Source organism: Onychostoma macrolepis, chromosome 23 (assembly GCF_012432095.1).
Source record: "Onychostoma macrolepis isolate SWU-2019 chromosome 23, ASM1243209v1, whole genome shotgun sequence".
NCBI classification, from domain to species: Eukaryota; Metazoa; Chordata; class Actinopteri; order Cypriniformes; family Cyprinidae; genus Onychostoma; species Onychostoma macrolepis.
In genome coordinates this window covers 2206194-2228638 of record NC_081177.1, presented here as the reverse complement: position 1 = coordinate 2228638, position 22445 = coordinate 2206194, and the positions used below count along the sequence as shown (strand labels likewise).

The window sequence follows — 22445 nt, the reverse complement described above, 5'->3', positions numbered from 1 at the left end:
ATGTCTTGACATTTAAAAGTGCACGTTTAATAATTTACTTAATTATAGTAGGCTAATTTATATATGTGACCCTGGACCACAAAACCAGTCAATTTTCTGAAATTGAGATTCATATATCATCTGAAAGCTGAATAAATAATCTTTCCATTGATGTATGGTTTGTTGGACAATATTTGTCTGAGATACAACTATTTGAAAATCTGGAATCTGAGGGTGCAAAAAAATCTAAATATTGAGAAAATCACCTTTAAAGTTGTTCAAATTAAGTTCTTAGCAATGCATATTACTAAAGTTTTAGTATATTTACGGTAGGAAATTTCTTCTATCTTAATGATTTTTGGCATAAAATAAAAATGTATTGTTGGCTAATATATGTGCGACTTCTGACTGCTTTTGTGCTCCAGGGTCACATATAATTTCACTTTAAAAATAAATAAATTAAAATTATATAATATAAAGTCCATTCCCTTAAAGCACCTTTTTAATTCATCTTAAATTGAATTATTTATGTGCTTTTAAGATTTCAAGTACTCAATCATTACACCTTAAGTGCACTTTTCTCCACAAGGGCTGCAGTACTTCATTTACTCAACTATCTTGACATTTAATGACAGTGGATACTTTTATTTACTTTAAAATAAATGTTTTTTTTTTTTTTTGTTAATTTAGTATGTTTTTCATGTCATTACATTGTTTAGAACGTAAGATTTTTTTTTTTTTTTTTATATTTTATTCATATTTTATGAATGTAGAGGACACCAGGACTTAATTAAACAATCAAATAAAATGACATGAATAGACATAAATAGGCACATTTTTAGGCTTCAGATTTTTATACCAAATTTTGTATAAAGATGATTCTCAACTATGTTATGAAAGAATGATATGCAACAGAATGATCTGATTTACCATTTTGCTTTATGCAATGCTGGTTGTCCCATTATATACAATGAATCTAATTTGCATATTAATGTGTTCTTGGGCCAACATGTAATGAAAAAAGAAGTGTACTGTCCCCGGAGTCCTGCAGGTTATTAGATCGATGATCATAATGGCTCATAAACACAGTTCTTCTGGATTTAGTCTCAGTTTGTTCTGTTTCTTCATGTCACTTCAGACAGACTGATGATGATCAGATCTTTGTGGAGCACAAAAATATCACTGCATTATTACAATTAATGGCCAAATGAATGTTTGGAAATGTAAACTGATATTTCCTACTGACACACTACAGCAAAAGATAGAAATAACTGACTTAAAACCATTGCTTAGCTGCTGAAATTACTAGTGTTCTACGACATATGTGTGTCTTAGACCACAAAACCAGTCTTAAGTGTCAATTTTTCAAAATTGAGATTTATGCATCATCTGAAAGCTGAATAAATATATTTCCATTGATGCATGGTTTGTTAGGATCGGACAATATTTGTCTGAGATGCAACTATTTGAAAATCTGGAATCTGAGGGTGCAAAAAAATCTAAATATTGAGAAAATCACCTTTAAAGTTGTTCAAATGAAGTTCTTAGCAATGCATAAAATGAAGTTTTGATATATTTACGGTAGGAAATTTACAAAATATCTTCACGGAACATGATCTTTACTTAATATTCTAATGATTGTTGGCATAAAAGAAAAATGGATAATTTTGACCCATACAGATATATTCTATATTCATTTAACACATCCATGTTCTAGAAATTCTCAAACACACCAATTCTAGTAAACTGCTGATAATGTTCTTCTCAAAATGATTTACAGATGATTATAAACAAAAAAGTACTGTTACAAAATTACTTGAGAGTTTAAATATAACTTTGTTTTGCATTGTTACATTTAAATCGAAGAATATTATAAGGTAGGGCTATTATGTATAATATTATATCCTTCGTTTAACACATTTATATTCAGCCACTGAATTTAATAAACTCCTATCATATGAAACAATATTCTCAGATTTATGCGTGTATTTTACTGGGTCCGTTTCAAAACTGAGAAATGCACCAGTTATTAAAAAGTAAATTGCATTAATCAAAATAAATATAAATGGCATTAATAATGTGAAAACACATGAAACACTCACTCTTCTTTCTTCCTTCAGTGGTTTTGTTCTGGCGGCTGAAGATACTTCCCCAGTTGATCGATTACATTCAGAATTGTAAACATTTATTTTGGATTTCTCTTTTAATCACCCCATAAATCAGAAAAAAATAATAATAATTTTGCCATGTTTCTAAACATTATATAAAATCAGGCAAATTAAATATGAACAAACCCTTTAGTGAAAGCCTTCAGAATATAGATATGAATAAAACTGCTAAGTTTGGTGTTTCTAAGTGCTGCAGAGAAAAAAAGCTTTTAAAAATATGGACCGTAATTGACATTTACAGACGCAAATAGATAAAGTGCAATAAAATAAACTTTCCACTATAGCCTGAAACAGCACGTGAGTGCCGAGGATCTTAAATGATGATATTTGCGTGCATTTAGATATTACATATATTTTTATATTATACCATTGCTTCTTATTACATTCATTTGCAATGTTTCTTAGGATGCATCATTTATTGCATCATGCAAGACATTTACAGTAATGTTTTTTACCGTTTTGTAGTACTTTTGCCTTTTTTTACTGCTATATTACTTTTATTTCTTAATATAACTGCTAACGGTTCTTTAAGGATGTTTATGTCTTGAACTCTTTCTCTTCTGTCTGAATGCTGTACTCATAGACAGTCACAGGTTATGCATCAGTATATACAGCTGTTTATTTGTGATTTTTCCAAAACATCTCATTTACTACATACAATGCACAAAATAAATGTGTAATAGACATTCGAGGGAAAGAGAGATCAACACAAATGAGACGGTCTACACTGACTGACAGGTTAAAAACAAGAGAACGCTAGTTATACATTAGTGTTTTGAGCTTTTCTCTAGAAAAATAAAACATCATGTGAGGCGTGTTGGTGACATGATCGCTTTCTGCGTTTTGGAAAGTCACGATGGGTTCGTAAGAGATCCAAACCGCGATTCACCACCGACCAAGATTTGTCTGAGATTTCCAATGGTGTTTGATCAAGTTCAGAGCTTCTTTTATGACCACATTTAACAAATTTAATGCATTTCTCTCTGGTTTCCAGAACCCACAGAATTGCACCATTTTAGGAATAGTTCACCCCAAAAAAACAGTTACATATCTTCTTGTTCCAGACGTGCATTATTTTCATTCTTCCATGAAACCCAACAGGGAATTTGAGGCAGAATGTCCAAGTTTCTCCTTTCCACAAAAAGCAAGCGGACTGTGATTTATACGTCCAATTCCCAAAAAGGATAAACAAAAGCATCGTAAAACTATCATATCGTATAAAACCAGTTGACTCGTGTGCTGCATTTCCAATTTGGAGCTTGGCAGGATAAATAACCGTCCACTTTTGTTGTATGGAAAGCTTCGGTTAAACATCTCATTTTGTGTTTCACAGAAGAAAATCAAACAAGTTTGGAATGAGAGCAAGTAAACAAAACCTGCAAAACTGAAAAAAAAAAAAAAAACAGTGTCGGTGGTGAATCCGTCTCAAACAGATGAGTACCGTGTCTAAAACAGCGTAATAAAAGTGCTGCTTTTCCAACAACTGCATGAATTATCCTTCATTTCTTGGAGATACCTGCAACTAAGGAATTATTAACTTAAATCAGTGATATCAAAACTGAATCCATTTCTTTGAATTTGAATCTTTCGTCAAAATCCATGTTGGAAAAATGCAAAATTTACCTCGTAGTAAAACAAAACTGCATATGTGACACGTAATCGTGAGTAAAGGTTTGTTAATATGGACAATAAGGCACCTGATTCCAGGAGCGTTCTCTCGGTTCATCTCTCTGAGACAAATGTGTTTGGATCACTAAGAAACCATCCTGTGGTTTTGGCTCGGTTCATTCTGAGTGCCGAGAATCACAGTCAGACTGAACAGATTCAGTCAAACAACCTGGAGAACGCTACGCAAACTCGCTGCGTTGTTTCTCTTTCAGATTAGATCCGCTGTCATGTTGGAGCTGAAATTTGAAGAGTCGACTTAAAATGAGTTGCTGAATAATAATCACACAAATGATGCATTTGAAGGAAACTAACGCTCCCCTTGAGTCCTGAGGTTTTTCTTAAAGTCATTATTGTTTTTTTTATAAATTGTGACCCCGGACCACAAAATCTGGAATAAATGCGCTTTCCATTGATGTATGGTTTGGTTGAGATACAACTATTTGAAAATCTGGAATCTGAGGGAGCAAAAAAATCAAAATATTGAGAAAATCACCTTTAAAGTTGTTCAAATGAAGTTCTTAGCAATGCATATTACTAATCAAAAATGAAGTTTTGATATATTTAAGGTAAGAAATGTACAAAATATCTTCATGGAACATGATCTTTACTTAATATCCTAATGTTTTTTGGCATAAAAGAAAAATTGATAATTTTGACCCATACAATGTATTGTTGGCTGTTGCTACAAATATAGCTGTGCTGCTTATGACTGCTTTTGTGCTCCAGGGTCACAATTGTTTATCTGTGCACGTCTTTATTTTTTTTAAATGCATATGCCCTCGTAATCTTGAATAAAAAAACAAAAGAACTTCCCCTTTCTTTGCACACGACAACGATCCAATCGATTCCCAATGGACGAATTCAATTCCCACTCTACATTTTGTTCTCATTCAAGAACCCATACTTCAGTAAAGTGTTTCTGGCCTGAGATTCATAAGTAATTTCCGAACAGTCCGACTGTGAGCCTCGATCTCGCCAATGAACTTCACAAACTGGGCAGAACTTCACAAACTGCATTGAAACTAACACCCAAACCCTGACACGCTCCCAAAATAAGGCTTTGGGGTGTAGGCACACAGAGGTCTTTAGCGGAGCTAGCGTGGAGAATCAACTTCAAATAGTGTCCAAACACTGAGCAGTAATCCGCCAGTCTCTCCGTCACTCAAAAAAAACAACAACACGACTTCTACGCTGAAGAAAGTATTTCTGTCTGTAAAGTAAATGCTGGTGGCGAATCTGTACGTTCGTGTGTGTAGTTCAGGGAAAAATGGATGGATGAATGGCAGAATGACAGTGAAGGTTTAGTGAATAAAAAGTGAGCTTTAGATGAGCTTTAGATGAGGGAGAGACCAGAGAGGAGGAGAAAGGGGCGTGTCCACATGGATGGCCCAATCAAAACCAGATAAAACTGGAAGAGCAATGTTTGGCAGGTGTATACAAGAATGTGTTCAAAAACATCTAGACAAAATGAAACAATGGAATAAATAACATTGGATCATTAATTATTATTAAATCAATTATTATTATTTAAAAAATAAATGCTTTTATTCTTGCTAAAAAATAATTATAATAATAGAAGTAGCATTAATTATTACTATTATTATAATTAATATTGTAAACAATAATACAAGCATTTATTAATAAAAATAATACCAGCATTATTTTTAAAATAATAATACAAAATATTATTGTTATTATTATTGTTGTTTAAAATAACAACAAAATAATAGCAGCACTATTAAATAATATTTTACTATTATAAGTAATATATTTATTATTATTATTATTATTATTAGTGCTAATTATCATTAAACTTTTTAGCATTTTATTAACAATAAAACTATTATTATCACTATTATTATTGTTGTCATTATTATTATTAATAATAATAATAATAATAATAATAATAATGTGAGGGGAGTCAGATATGCTTCATGCCACCCTTGATTGAGTTCCCACATGGGTTAAAGAATCTGGCCAGACCATAGGGACAAAGAGATTTAGAGAAATAGGCAAGAAAAGGCTGAAGAGAGCAGCTAGAGGGCGCCAGAGGCAGAGTTGTGAGCCGTTACTAATACAGATGCAAACTTCAATACACATGCAAAGCAAACATCTGCAATGCCCGGTCATGTAGATATACACAGTTTTCCGATGCTAAACGACAGAGAGTTCATGATAGCGCTGTAAAACAGACGATACTTTACACTAGCTTATTGAGGATACTTTGGGATTAGCTAGCTTGGTTGTCAATGCTTTGACATTCTGCATGAGAAAGAGTAAATACTGACGGATACTAGCGGTCAGGCTAGCAGGAACATCTCCCCGCGACAAATGCGCCAAGATGTGAGCGTTTCAATTGGAAACGCTCAACATGCGTCTTGGGGAGGTGCGCCAACTTTCTGTGCATACAACCGCCATGTTGTTAGCATAACAGAGATAACGTAGCACATCAAGAAATGGGCTTTTAGCCACCGGTGAGGCAGTGAAGCACCGTTTAAGCTGCAGGCTTATGGAGACGTTTTGAGGTAAACAGTCCAGCATTTGAGTCGGAGAGGAATAAATAAGTAGAAGATTTAGTGTTTCTTAAAAAAAAAATGAAGAAAAAACAAAAACAAACATTGAAATGTGTGATGATTACATGAATGAATGAGAGAGGTAGTTCATTTTGGTTAACAACGGCACCTGGTGGTTTGTGTTGTCCTTAAACAATCAGCATTCAGACAGTCATCAACAATTCGTTCACCCACTTCGTCGTACGTACATGAACGTGAAATATCCTTCAGCTCGACTCAAGTAACCCACGCGGCTTCCAAAAATCGACGATCTCTCGGAGGAAAAGTGCAGCACGAGCGATGGGTTTCTTAAGTCTAGCTGTGCGGCGCAAGACCGACCTAAAGCTTCGCAAACACCTGAAGCGCTAGGTTGGTCTTTCACCATCAATTCAGCCAAGAACATCCAACAGAGAAGAACAAACTCTTCATGATCCGTGTGGATGCAAAAATGAACAATAACTGATCCAAAGTGCATAGACAGTCCAGATGATGTTCTTCTACACTGCAAAAAAAAAATTCTTCCTTTGTATTTTTGTCCAAACATTCTTGAATCAGGATGCATTTAATTGATATGTCAAATGACTTGAGACATTTTGTCTCGCTTTATGAAAATTTTATCCAAATTTTGTTAGTTTTTGCTTAAAACAAGTAAAGCTATCTGCCAATGGGGTAAGAAAAATAAGTTGTTTAGTCTTTGAATTAAGATTATTTTTCTTACCCCACTGGCAGATATTTTTGCTTTCACGATTCGATTTTCTCACCATTTTTTTTTTAACAAAATGAGAAATTGAAAAATGTGAAATTGAAATATAACAAAACTAAATTGAAATTTTAAAACAAACCCCAAATCAAATAAGCAAGTTGCACAAATAAAAGAAATATCTTAATATGAACAAACTATGGCTTTTTCTGAGCTCTTCCATTTAAAATGAGGCAACCACTGCATTTTAATCACAATCCAAAAAAAGATGCAGCGTACATACAGCATGAGCAGTTTTTAATGTAAATTAGAGACTGTATAATTTCGAAATTTGAAGCAAACACAGAATGTTCTGACTTTAGTTTTGTGAAACGATACATAAAACACATCTGAACGAAACAGATTCACTCTCTGCCAGCAGGTGGCGCTTATGAACAGCAATGATACAGCGTTTCCTTGGTTACCGCTTATGAATACCACTTTAATACGCATCGTTCAGAGGCAAGATAAAGAAAATACCGCGTAAACTTTCCTAAAGACAGTCAGAGATGCATTCATATAAACTCCTACTCCAACTGTATCGCGATTTGTTTAGCATCTCAACCGATTTTCATCGTCACATATTTGAATCGATTTTCATCGTTTCGTTCCTAATTTTAAGCAAAAACTAACAAAATTTGGATAATATTTTCAGAAAACAAAACAAAATATCTTAAGTTATTTTACTTGTCAAGTAAATGCATCCTGATTCAAGAATTTTTAGATATTTATACTAGAAAATAAGACAAAAATACGAAGAAAATATTTTTTTACGATAAACTCCCCCTCATGAAAATACTGATCAACGGACACCGGAGCGGCAGAAACCCCCGTTTTTCCATTCATAACGTCCATCCGTTGACACCCAATGAAGCAAACCTTGTAGGACTCTCACAGTTGGAGGTCCTTTCTTTTGTAGCTTGGTTGAGGTGACGAGGGCAAAGCCTCCTGTGAAAATCCAGAGCGGGACGAAGAGGTTGCCGGTTTATTTCCCTTGTTGATCGGATGCAAGCGATCCAGGATCTGGATCTGAGGGTGAAAAGGGGCGTTCGCAGTTGCGAAAACACTCAACGGCTGATAATCCAATGTTCTTTAGCGCTAGCAAAACTAGTATAATCCAAACGAAGCTTATCGTAACTGGTACATACATGTATCTGCAATCCAGTTTATCGTCCGCAAGACGGTTTCGCCATTAGAGGACGGTGTTCATCCAACTCTCGAAGATCCTTCCAGCTGAGATGAACAGGGCATCGCCGTTTTTTTCGTTAGCAGCCAACGTCTGGACGAGCTCCTCTTTTCCCGTTTCACCCGCGGTAATGTTAAAGCTTCGTTGAGTCCTTTGAACGGACTGTTGTGTGTGTGTGTGTGTGTGTGTGTGTGTGTGTGTCAGATTGGCTGGTTTGAGGCAGCGGTTGTAGCAAAAACAAAACTAAAGCACCAGTTTTGAGTTGAGTTTGCGAACGCGGAAACAGCTAATGCAGCTCAGCAGCAGCCTGGTTGAGATGTCTCGTCGATTTGCGGAAATAAAAATATAACCTGCTTGATGTCTCAGAATCCGTACAAAACTAAGCCATGATAATCGTTTATAAACAATAAAGTTCGATGTGGAATTCGCACCTAAAAGCATCAGGGATAGATACGGTCGTAAAAGCTTATTATGTCATCCGAGAGAGAAAAAGACACCAAAACATATGAAAATATCAGATTTGCATATTTCTCCCAAGCTTCTTTTCAGCTGATTAACTGTATTAGCCTATCTTTTATGTACAGAAACAATACGAGTGGTATTTACAGCTCATGACCACAAGAGAGCAGCGCAAAAACTTCTGGAATGGGGGAAAATTAGTGGAATTAGTTTATAAAACAGTCGAGTTGAGAAAATTTTTTGGAAATGCATGAAAATTGGTGCACTTGTGCAACAATTTACATAGACCCTTCCAAAAACATGGTTTTACGAACCATTTGAGTATGGAAATGTTCGGCATTGTCGCAATTTACATGTAAAATGGTTGATGGACAATTTTGCTCACGTTTCATGAATGTGGCCCAACGTTTGAAGACATGGCATGACAAAAATAATAAAAGCTCTTCAAAATCCAGCACTAGTGACGGACTACAGTGAAGCGGGTCTGTATAATTTGATGTCAAGATATCTGATAGACGGTAAAGCAAGGCCTTGTCTTGAACTAAATCCACTGAAGATCCAGGTAATATGAGGTCGAAGCAGCCGGATAGCCTTGTTATGAATGATAAATAATGTCGAGCAGCATTCGGGCTGATCTCTGGGGCCGGTGTCTGCGCTTCAGCTCTCTTGTGGTCAACTAAGATCCTTTCTATACAGACATTAGACCTACAGTCAGGCCTCCTCTCTCAGTTTAAAGTGTGTGTGTGTGTGTGTGTGTGTGTATGTAGTGTATGTCTATAATGCATCCGCCCTCAACATACACTCATACAAACAGATCAATATATCAACCAAGCCAATCGTAAAAGTTAGTAAAAGTGGCCACTGTCCCAAAACCCAGTAAACTCCAAAATGTTCTGAAAAGGAACCTCATTCTGAACACACTACATAGGCAGCAACTCATGCAAATAGCGCTTGACCTGACTTGCAACGGATTTCAATAGAAATAGACACTGGTATGTTACTAATCTAACAATGTGCCACTCTAAAAAACATTTATATATATAAAAAAAAAAAAGAATAATCATTTTGCAAAACTAATTATATAAATTCTAAACAATTTATAAATGTATATAATAATATAAAATTATAATTATTTATAATTACAATATATAAAATTATAATTAACTATAAATAATTATAATATTATATTATAATAACACTATTAATAATAAACATCTCAGATTATACATTTATATAATAATATCATTTATATAACGTAAATTAATTATAAATAATTAGAATAATGAATAGTTATAATTTATATTATGATTTTATATTATTATATACATTTATAATTATTTATAAGTCAATTTATAATCAATAATTCTCGTGTGTAGAAGCAAATCCATAACAGACATGGTAAAGAAAATTACATGATTTCATATTTTTTGAACTTTAACAATGCTACTGATTAAAACATTCAAATTGTTCCTATGCCCCTGCAATCTGTTTTTTTTTTTTTCTCCTCCACACTTTATGCATTATGGCACTGCATCCAGAGTGTGATATGGACGCATATATTCGCGCACAGGTGACCCTTGACCACAAAACCAGACATAAGGGTCAATTTTTTGAAATTGAGATTTATGCATCATCTGAAAGCTGAAAATCTGGAATCTGAGAGTGCAAAAAAAAAAAAATAATGATTCGAAATATTGAGAAAAATCGCCTTTAGAGTTGTCCAAATAAAGCTCTTAGCAATGCATATTACTGATCAAAAATTACATTTTGATATATTTACGGTAGGAAACTTACAAAATATCTTCATGGAACATGATCTTTACTTAATATCCTAATGATTTTTGGCATAAAAGAAAAATGGATAATTTTGACCCATACAGTGTATTGTTGGCTATTGCGACAAATATACCTGTGCTACTCATTACTGTGCTCTAGGGTCACATATGATATCTTGAAATGCCGCCTACGTAGGGCACTCACTAGATTTTGGAACAGAGCCATTGTGTATTTGAATTGCATTTAATTTGTCAACTTGTGTACGTCTCTCTCAAACACACACACACACACACACACACACACACACACACACACACACACACTCATCTATGCACATGAACTAGAAGAGCCTGCTAATCCTATTACAACAGAGGATCACCTGGCCATACGTTTTCATTTAATACAAACCATCTCTCTCTCTCTCTCTCTCTCTCTCTCTTAAATATAAATATTAGTTTCTATGCATCGTTCTATCCATACATTATTAATACATTCCTTTCGGGAATCCCCCGGTAGCTTAAAAGCGGGAATCCCGAGACGTTATCCAGACCTGTGCACCGTTCGCCCTCGCTCGCGTGCGCATTGCTGTAGCCCCCCGGGGCGTGACGGGTGACGCTCTAGCGGTGTCCCGTCAGCTGCCGGGGGGCTCTCGGACGCTAGGACACCTCGCTGCCAAACACCTCCAGCACCAGCGGCGTCAGCTGCATGCTGTGCTCGGGCTGGAAGGACAGCGAGCGGTACTGCTTGGAGTGCTCCTCGTTGAGGCTGCGCAGGTCTGCCAGCTTCTGGATCATCTTGGCGTATATCAGACGGCCGGCGGGGTGATGGATCCGGATGTAAGCCTGCAGGACGTCACACAGGCGATCCTGCAGCGCCTCGATCCGAGCGTGGTCCTGAACACCGGGCCGATCTGCACAGAACAGACCCATGCATTCATACCGTAAACACCTTGATTCACAAACAAAAGATGCAAAGTTAACTACAGTCGTCAACATTTGAAGTGGATGAAAAAAGTTCAACAAAGTTGTCCTAAGACAAGAACGCATTCATGTTTTGGGACAACTTGATCCACTTCAAATGTTGACTAGTGTAGAAAAGAACTAGTTCAAAACTATGAGTATCATTAACATTATGTTAACAGCTTCACCTCAGCTTCCAAAGATGAATTGCTTAAATTAATAAGTGACCCTGGACCACAAAACCAGTCATAAGGGTCAATTTTTAAAAATAAAGCTGAATAAATATTCTTTCCATTGATGTATGGTTTGTTATGATTGGACAATATTTGTCTGAGATACAACTATTTGAAAATCTGGAATCTGAGGGTGCAAAAAAATCCAAATATTGAGAAAATCACCTTTAAAGTTGTTCAAATGAAGTTCTTAGCAATGCATATTACTAATCAAAAATTACATTTTGATATATTTACGGTAAGAAATTTACTAAATATCTTCATGGAACATGATCTTTACTTAATATCCTAATGATTTTTGGCATAAAAGAAAAATGGATAATTTTGACCCATATAATGTATTGTTGGCTATTGCTACAAATATAGCTGTGCTGCTTATGACTGCTTTTGTGCTCCAGGGTCACATATATTATTATTCATATGTAATATTAATATATTAAGATATTCCTGATTGAAATGCTAAACAATTAAATGAATTAAATTAGCAGACACTTATATTCAACAGCAGTTACAAATGAAGATCAAATTTGAATCAGTATATTATTATTCATATTTAAAATTAATATATTTAGATATTCCTAACTCAAATGCTAAATGATCTAATTAATATTAATATATTGAGATCATCCTAATTAGAATACCTTAAAATGATTAACATTAATTAATTTAGAAGATGCTTTTATTCATAAGGCACTTGCGAATGTAAAATTAATATATTATTAATATCTTTCATATAAATATCAAAATAATCCTAATGAAATTCATTAAAATGCTAAACAATCTACAGGAGAACATTAATACTAATTTATTTAGCAGATATTTTTATTCGGCAGCACTTACAAATGAAAATGAAAATATTATTATTATTAATATATTTAATATTAATATATCAAAATAATCCTAATTAACTTTATTAAAATGCTGAACAATCTACAGAACAAATAATCAAATTAATATAATTAGCAGATGCTTTCATGATTCTCAATCAACTTCCAAGTAATATAAATTAATATAATTACTATTAATATTTAAAATAATCATAATTAAAGTAATTTAAAATGCTTAACATAAAATCCAGATGTAAACTGTAATCATACTTTGCTTTAAGAGTCAAAAACTTTGAGAATCACTGCTCTAGAAACATCTAACACTCGTGATAAGAAAAGTATCAAATTAATTTCTATTTATGTTTAATGTAAATCCCCTTTTGTGTTTTTTTATTTTTTATTATTATTATGTAAATCATTTATGTAATAATTTTCTAAACCGTCCAGGTTGTATTTTATTAAATTTTTTCTAATATTAATAAAATAAAATAAAAATAATTTTAGTTTAATTTAATTTTAAGTTTAATTTTTGGGAAAATTATTATTATTATTATTAACAGTAAAGTATTTTTAAGAATAAGGGTAAGTAGTGAAGTTACATAGTTTTTTCCAAAAATCCAGCAGTGCATGTGCAGATGCGTGTGAAAAGTGAACACAGACACACACCTGGAGACAGCAGACAGATGGCCATCAGCAGCACATGTTCCTCTTCATGCATGTTCAGCTTCTTCAGACCCACTTGAAACTTTACCAGCGGCTCCAGCAGCTCCAGAGTGTGACCCGCTACACACACACACACCACACACACACAGGTCAGAGCATTTGCATGCATGTGTGTGTGTGTGTGTACCTGTTTTTCTATTCAGGTGGGGACTTAAACCTGAATGCACACAGACTCATGGGGACTCATGTCTCCTAAATTGAGGTCTCCACGGGTAAACAAGCTAATAAATCACACAGAATAAAGTTTTTTGAAAATCTAAAAATGCCTGTAGTCTCCTGTAAGGGGTAGGTTTAGGTGTAGGACAATAGAATATACGATCTGTACAGTAGAAAAAGCATTACGCCTATGGAGAGTCCCCACAGGGATAGCAAACCAGACATGAGTGTGTGTCTCACCCTTGGTGACGTCATTGACACAGTATTTGAAGTCCGGTCCTCCGCAGCTCCAGCTCATGTCCTCCAGACTGAAGGACTGATTGGAGCGCAGCATGATGATCTCGATGGCGCTGGACTTGAGCAGAGCGATCTGATCTTCTGCCGTCAGGTCCCTGAGACAAACCACACACACACACCAGCTTCATGAACATCAGACAGGTTTGCATTCACTGACACATGAAAACACAGCAAGATATTTCTCCTTAAGTAGCAAAATAACTAAAACTGATTTTAAAAAATAACTTCAATAGACATTTTTAAAAATAAATAAATAAATGACAGCAATTGCTAATTACTAAAACTTTGCCATTGAATGAAAACAGAACATATAAGCATTAAAGCTCATAATACCTATAATAGTGTATCTGATTTGCAGTTCAAATAATGGAGCACAGCTCTACTAAATTCATGGGTTTAATTCAGAGGAAACACATGAACTGTAGACCTTGAATGCAAAGTTAGTTACTTTGGATAAAAGCGTCTGCTAAATCAGTGAAAGATTTTAAGGTTTTGTTTGAGATCCAGCAGCACAAATGAAGATTTATTTATGACTGTGAAATAATCAGCTATTAATACTTGTGAACTGAAGATCACACACATACTCCAGACTCTTCTTCAGAAAGGACTGTGATGATCTGAACGAGCCACCGGCGTCCAACATTAACACTCGCGCTAAGAGCCAAATGGGAGGAAAAACTGGCCTTGCTAAGTAAATAAAACCATTAATCACCATTTAACTGCTGTTAGAAGATGGTGGGCGTTAGGTACACTGTTATTTTTGTATTATTTATATACTATTAATTCTTATTTAGAATTAGATTTTTGATATTTCTAGTTTTCATTTTAGCTCACTTTTAGTTTGCTTTTGTAATTTTTAATTTTTCAATTTAGTTGTAGTTTATTTTAATTTCTAATTTCAATTTTAGTAATTTTAGTACTTCAACTTAGGATATTTGCTATGGCAAAATTTTAAATGTTTATTTAAATTTTTTACATTTTAGGTTTTCATCAAATATTTATATTTTATTTCAGCTTTATTTCAACAAATGAAATCTATCTGTAATTGTTTTGATATTTTCAGTTTTCATTTTAGTTTAAGTTTTAGTATACTTTTGTGATTTTTATTAGTTTTTGTATTTAGTTGTAATTTATATTAATTTCAGTTTTCTTTAATTTAAACTTAAGTTAGATGCCATGGTAAAATGTAATATTTTCATTCAAGTTTTCAGTTTAATTAAATATTTATATTTGATTTCAGCTTTATTTCAATTAATGAAAATAATTTTTTATTGTTTCGATGTTGTGAGTTTATTTTATTTTTAGTACTTCTGTAATTTTCATTAGTTTTTGTTTTCTTAATTTTTTTTTTTATTTCATTCTTTATTTATTATACAATAATATAAATCAACAAAAGCAAAAAAGGCCTCTAACACTAGCTTGCTCTATTCTTTTTCTATTCTATGCATTTTCTTTTTATTATATAATAAAAAAAAAAACCTTGCTATGTGTACTGCTTACTGACACTTGTTATAGCGCTTGCGTATCATTGCTCTTTTGTTGATTTTGCTTGCTTCTACTGTCCTCATTTGTAACTCGCTTTGGATAAAAGCGTCTGATAAATGACTAAATGTAAGTATTTAAATTTTAAGTTTCATCAAATATTTTATTTCATAATTATTTCAATGAACGAATATTATTTTCAATAACTGTAGTTTTGGATAATAATGACAGCACTGGTTGGGTAACATCACTGGGAAGTGCAACATGCATAGTTTAAATTGAATTGTGAGAGGGAAAAAACAAACGCTCAAATTCTTGGCTAATGGGACGTTTTTTGGACTGAATGAGCTACGGTGCAGACCACACTTCACACCAGGTCAAAAGAGAAGAGAGCAGAGTCTCACCTGAATCCAGGGATCATCTTGGCGAATCCGATGACCTTCTGGATGCTGTAGCTGACGAGGTCGGCGAGATGCGGTAACATGGACAGGCGTGAGTTGTCCTCCTCGCTGGAGTCCGGACTGCCGCTGCTGTCCTGATACATCATCAGCAGATTACTGAAGTTCAGCTTAGTGTCCACAGACTCTACAGAGGCACGAAACGATACGTCAGACACAACACATATACCAGAACCAGAAATTGAAAAGTGTCATATCTTGCATTAAGATATTTGCATTATCAGACGGTTTTTGTATGTGTTCAGCATTTATTCGGGTAGGTGAAGATTCCTCAAAATTAGAGAAGCGCGAAAATCTGTGTGGTGCTTGATGCGTTATAGTTGGTGCAAAAAAATGTTTTTATGATGTCTTTTGTTGGGACATACTTGTCGTGAACAGATTTTTATAGACTTCAACAATGTAAAAAATGAATTTCTTCCTCATAATTTTTGTCTTGTTTTCAAAGTATCTAATAGTGCTGTCAAACGATTAATCGCATCCAAAATAAAAGTTTTTGTTTACATAATGTGTGTGTGTGTGCTGTGTATATTTATTATGTTTATGTACATGCACACAGATGCATGTATATATTTAATAAAAATAAGTTGTAATTAAATATATTTATATATAATATCAATTATATGAATATAAATACAGTGGTGTGAAAAAGTGTTGGCCCCCTTCCTGATTTTTACTTGTTTTGCATGTTTGTCACACTTTAATGTTTCAGATCATCAAACAAATGTAAATATTAATCAAAGATAACACAAGTAAACACAACATGCAGTTTTTAAATGAAGTTTTTTATTATGAAGGGAAAACAAAATCCAAACCCACATGGCCCTGTGTGAAAAAGTGCTTGCCCCTAAACCTAATAACTGGTTGTGCCACCCTTTGCAGCAACAACTGCAATCAAGCGTTTGTGATAACTGGCAATGAGTCTTTCACATCGCTGCGGAGGAATTTTGGCCCACTCTTCTTTGCAGAATTGTTTTAATTCAGCCACATTTGAGGGTTTTGAGCATGAATGGACTGTTTAAGGTCATGCCACAGCATTTCAGTTGGATTTAAATCCGGACTTTGACTTGGCCGCTCCAAAACCTTAATTTAGTTTTTCTTGAGAAATTCAGAGGTGGACTTGCTGCTGTGTTTGGAATCATTGTCCTGCTGCAGAACCCAAGTGCGCTTGAGCTTGAGGTCACGAACAGATGGCCAGACATTCTCCTTCAGGATTTTCTGATAGAGTGCAGAATTCATGGCTCCATCAATTATGCAAAGCAGCCCCAAACCATCACACTATCACCACCATGTTTGACTGTTGGTATGATGTTCTTTTTATGAAATGCTGTGTTGGTTTTACGCCAGATGTAACGGGACACACACCTTCCAAAAAGTTCAACTTTTGTCGCATCAGTCCACAGAATATTTGCCCAAAAGTCTTGGGGATAATCAAGATATATTTTGGCAAATGTGAGACGAGTCTTTGTGTTCTTTTGCCTTGGAACTCTCCCATGGATGCTGTTTTTGCCCAGTCTCTTTCTTATTGTTGAATCATGAACACTGACCTTAATTGAGGCAAGTGAGGCCTGCAGTTCTTTAGATGTTGTTCTGGGTTCTTTTATGACCTCCTGGATGAGTCGTCTTTGTGCTCTTGGAGTAATTTTGGTAGGCCGGCCACTCCTGGGAAGGTTCACCACTGTTCCAAGTTTTCTCCATTTGTGGATAATGGCTCTGACCGTGGTTTGCTGAAGTCCCAAAGCCTTAGAAATGTTGCTCTTTAAGCATGCTTCACTTTGTCAGACAGGTTCTATTTAAGTGATTTCTTGATTCAACAGGTCTGGCAGTAATCAGGCCTGGGTTTGGCTAGTGAAATTTAACTCAACTTTCTAAAATAATGTGGTTAATCACAGTTCTTTCATGATTTAATAGGAGGGGGCAAGCACTTTTTCACACAGGGCCATGTGGGTCTGGATTTTGTTTTCCCTTCATAATAAAAAACTTCATTTAAAAACTGCATGTTGTGTTTACTTGTGTTATCTTTGATTAATATTTAAATTTGTTTGATGATCTGAAACATTAAAGTGTGACAAACATGCAAAAAATGTAAAAATCAGGAAGGGGGCCAACACTTTTTCACACCACATGTAAATATTTTTGAAATGTATACTGCATGTGTGTGTATTTATATATACACATAATAAATGGACACAGTACACACACATATATTATGTAAACAAAAACTTTTATTTTGGATGCGATTAATTGACAGCACTAGTATCTAAACATTTTTAAATCAATATATATTTACTTGAGAAGCAAAGACAAGACACTACAGGCAAAACTGTTTTTTTCATGCACTGCTCAATTTTGAGATTTTGGTCTATTTTGCATCTATAGAATATACCAAACTTAGCAGTTTTATTCCTCTTTATATTCTAAAAGTTTTTACTGAGGCATTTCCTTATAAATCATTTACACTGATTTATATAACATTTTATTCCTAAAAACATGGCAAAAATTTGTTTTTTTCTGTCTGTTGACAGTATTTTCTAATTTATGGAGTAATAATAAAAAAAAAAAAGAGCCTAACCAAAATCCCCCTTATAAAATCCTTTAACTCTAGTATGTCAACAAAATCAAACAATAATTTTGAACCTGGCTTTATCCAACTTTCAGATTTATTTTCTTGAAATGTATGTAACATAGTGCATATTTAATTAGATCATGCAAACTTATAATTGTCTTAATGTACTGTGATTAATCAACTGAGGAAGTATGGTAAGATCATTACATTTTTACCCCGTTCACCTGTTGTGTCTTGCCTCAAGACATGAAGTCTGGCTTTCTTTAAAAAAAAAAAAAAAAAAGACAAAAAACCCCCCAAGTTTATGCTTAAAACAAGACAAACATCTGTTAGTGGGGTCAGATAAATTATTTAAATAATTTCCCATTGAATTCAGGGTATTTTTCTCATTTTAAGCATAAAATCACTTGATTATGATTAATTGTTTAGAAAAGTTTTGAGTGAGTAAATGATGGTATAAATATAAAACTTTTTATTTTGGGGTTAATTATTCCTTCAATGTTAATAAAACACCAAAACACAGAGAAAAATCACTCACTACTCTTGACTGAAAAACATTAATACAGTTGATTTAATAGGAATCAATCTATATAGTGTTTTATTTTTATATTTGTTGATTCAATTTCTCGAATGCTCCTGCTAAATACACCTATTGTACCTGAAAATAAAACACTGTTTTTATTTGTATAGTATGTGTGTTTGTAATGTGTATCTTTGTTCTCATTTTTTAATAAAAAAGATAAAATAATGACAAAGATTTTTATCTTCGCCCACTTTGGCCTAAATATCCGCCATTCTTTTTAATATTTTTGTTATATTGAAAGGTTTTGTCTTTATAATAGGGAAATTAGTTTGGCTGTAATGCTCAGACAACTTGCAAAATAGTAAAACCAACATGACAAAGAATCGTGATAAAATCGTGATTTTTCTTAAAAATATCGTGATATTATATTTTTGCCATATCGCCCACCCCTAGTTTAAGTTATGAGAAACTAAGATCTCACAGAATGGATGTATGTATTCATACTTAAATGTATTTTGGGGACAATTTTGTGATCACAAGTGAGCAAAATCTGACAAAAAAGACAACGTTTTTCTGTAAGTGTGTTTTATTACTTATAATTAGCTGCATATACAAAGCAATAGAAGTCTATGGAATGACCCCATTTAGATAGCTTAGTAAAAGTGTGTGTGTGTGCGCGTTTTTGTGAAAAGTCAGGACATAGATGTGTATAATAACAAGGGTATGGCAGGTATTACAAGGTGAAGGTAACTTCAGGAGATTGACCCATGTCCCCACTTTTCAAAACGCTTATAAAATCACACAGAATGAGGTTTTTTTGGGGAAAGTTGAAATGCACAGTCTCCTGTAAGGGGTAGGTTTAGGTGTAGGGTTGGTGTAGGGCAATAGCACATACAGTAAGTACAGTATAAAAACCATTACACCTATGGAGATGTCCCCACTTTTCACAAAAACGAACGTGTGTGTGTGTGTGTGTGTGTGTGTGTTACCTGGTGAATGGTTGAATGAATCTGATGAGGCGTCTGACAGCGAGTGAAGAGACGCGGCTCGACTGGCGCTGCGGGTGACCGGACCCTCACGGACCGGAGGCTAAACAAAAAACACCTGATATTACAAACCATTACACAAACTCTTAGAGAGGAAATCCACAGGATGTGTTCAGAACTGAGTCTCCATTAGAGAACACAACAAACATCAGAAATAATTACACTTATAAAACATCACTCATCATGAACTCCAGCTCAGGTTTCACGAGGTGAACTCGAGCCCGAATTCTGCTCGTAAATGAAATGACTGTAAAAGGAGAGTCTTTAGTAACTACATTAACCTACAGACACATTCAGTCTTTACAAAGAAAATAAACTCCATATACATGAAAAAAAAAACGTGTTGGAGTCATTAAAGTCCAGAATAGCAGCAACACAATTGGTTGTAAATGTGTTTGTTCATCATGAATAATTTCTGAAACATCAAATTAAAATCACTGAATTAGTAACATCTTTTCATCAAAATAATATGATTATGACAGCTTTTAAAATAATAATATACCACTGTCAGGTTCTCACTGACACAAAAGGAATATGAACCAGATCGCTTTCTAATCAAACCAATGCATGAAACAGAAAAGCTCATTCACTACCATTCAGAAGTTTGGAGATAAGTCTTTTTTCTTTTCTTTTTTAAAGAAATTAATACTTCTATTCATCAGGGATGCATTAAATTGATCAAAAGTGACAGTAGAAACATTTATAATGTTACGAAAGATTTCCATTTAAAATAAATGCTGTTCTTTTGAAATTTTTATTCATCTGTGAATCCTGAAAAATGAAATGCATCACAGTTTCCACAAAAATATTGTGCAGCACAACTGTTTTCAGCATTGATAATAATCAGAAATGTTTCTCGAGCAGCAAATCAGCATATTAGAATGATTTCTGAAAATCATGTGACACTGAAGACTGGAGTAATGATGCTGAAAATACAGCTGCGCATCACAGAAATAAATTACAGTTTAACAGATATTCACATAGAAAACAGCTAGTTTAAATTCTAAAAATATTTCACAATTTTTCTGTATTTTTGATCAAATAAATGCAGCCTCTGTGAGCAGAAGAGACTTTAGGAAGGAGTTTGAAGCAAGCGGGACTGACCCTGAATCGGACGAAGTCGGAGTAGGAGTCGTCGTAGGTCTTGTGATGCGCCTCCATCAGCGTGTTGATGATCTGCATCTGCTCCTCACTCAGACGAGGTTTCCGCGCCTCCCGCGCCGCTTCCTCCTCCTTCCGCTTCAGGATCAGATCCTTCTTCCTTTGCACCTCCTCGTCTGTCAGAATGACTGAGACACAGACAGAACCAGTTACACATCTGAATACATGTGTTGTGGTTGCAACACTACTAACTCCAGCACGTTTTTTTTAAAGTAGTAAAGCTTTTCCAGTAGCCTGGGTTATTAACGTCAACTAAAACTAAAAAAACATTTGCATGACTTGACATAAAACTAACGCTAACTGAAATGAAATATATATATACAAAAAAGCTAGTTATGAAATGTTTTATAACAGCTATTATTTCAGCATTCAGCAACATTTCTCATTCAGTTTAAGCAGAAGTACTAAATTAATAACAATAAAAACTATACAGGCATACTACAAAAAATACAAATGGAATTCAATAATGTATTTAAATAAATTTAAACTATATGGACATAAATAAAACAACAAAATTACTAAAATTAAAATGAAGACAGAACATAAATATAAAAACTAATTTAAAATATAGATTAATGAAATCATAAAAATTATATAGACATAAAAACACAAAATTAAAATTAACTAAAAATAAAAACAGAAAATACAAAAATATAAACAAATTCAAAATATTAATAAAAACATGAAATGGCAAAATGCACAGCATACTTATTAAAGTAAAAATAATTATTAAAACTATACAGACATTTAAAAAATTATAAATAAAATGAAGAAAAAAAACCCTTCTAAAAAAATTAACCAAGTGACATGAAAGTGGAAAATATAAAATAAAAACTAATTCAAAACATTAATATAAAAATTAATTAAAATATATATATGCATATTTAAAAAAACATGACAAAAATAAAACTAAATTACTAAAATTCCCTAATTAAAAAAATTGATAAAAAGTATACGCATATTTAAAAAAAGTGACAAAACAACAAAATGACTAAAATTGTATATGAATAAAAACTATAATAGCATATTAAATGACACTAAAAAACAACAGTTGATTTTTCCAAACAACCTTGTCAACACTGACGTTTTCTGTCCCAGAATGCCCTCTTTCATCCAATGCGTTTCATTTAAATCAACACTGACTCACTAATTCCCTGTGCAACATTTCACGCGTTTCTGTAGCAAAACATTCAGTTAATTTCTGCCGTTTCCAAATCCGTTATAAAAATGAGTTGCAATGAGTGCAAATTGAATTTTGTCGCCCTAATTGCAGCGCAGCTGATGGGAAGCTTGGCTGTAGTTGAGCTGCTTCATATAACGAGTGTGTGAGTCAGAAAGTGTGTTCAGTAGCTCTGCGGGAGCGTGATGCTGACTGAAGAGCAGCGTGGATGAACACACTCTCTGTCGCTGATCTTGGCTCACTCTCCAGGCTCCTGTGAAGGTGCTGGGTGGCAGCTTTTCAGACGCCCGGCGGGCGGCAGAGTAAATAC

At 34.0% G+C, this 22445-nt stretch overlaps 1 protein-coding gene across 4 annotated transcripts in view; it reads right to left on the bottom strand.

Moving 5' to 3' along the window:
• Nucleotides 1-2741: 2741 nt before the first annotated feature.
• Nucleotides 2742-22445, bottom strand: part of vdra (vitamin D receptor a) — a 69484-nt gene continuing 49780 nt past the window's right edge. For all 4 annotated transcript variants that reach the window (XM_058763829.1, XM_058763830.1, XM_058763831.1 and 1 more), the window contains 6 exons: nucleotides 20899-21083; nucleotides 19738-19837; nucleotides 15609-15789; nucleotides 13666-13817; nucleotides 13213-13329; nucleotides 2742-11437 (listed from right to left, as the gene is read on the bottom strand). In XM_058763829.1, coding sequence (XP_058619812.1) covers nucleotides 11184-11437; nucleotides 13213-13329; nucleotides 13666-13817; nucleotides 15609-15789; nucleotides 19738-19837; nucleotides 20899-21083 — 989 coding nt within the window. In that variant the 3' untranslated portion in view covers nucleotides 2742-11183. The remainder of the gene's footprint in view (nucleotides 11438-13212; nucleotides 13330-13665; nucleotides 13818-15608; nucleotides 15790-19737; nucleotides 19838-20898; nucleotides 21084-22445) is intronic.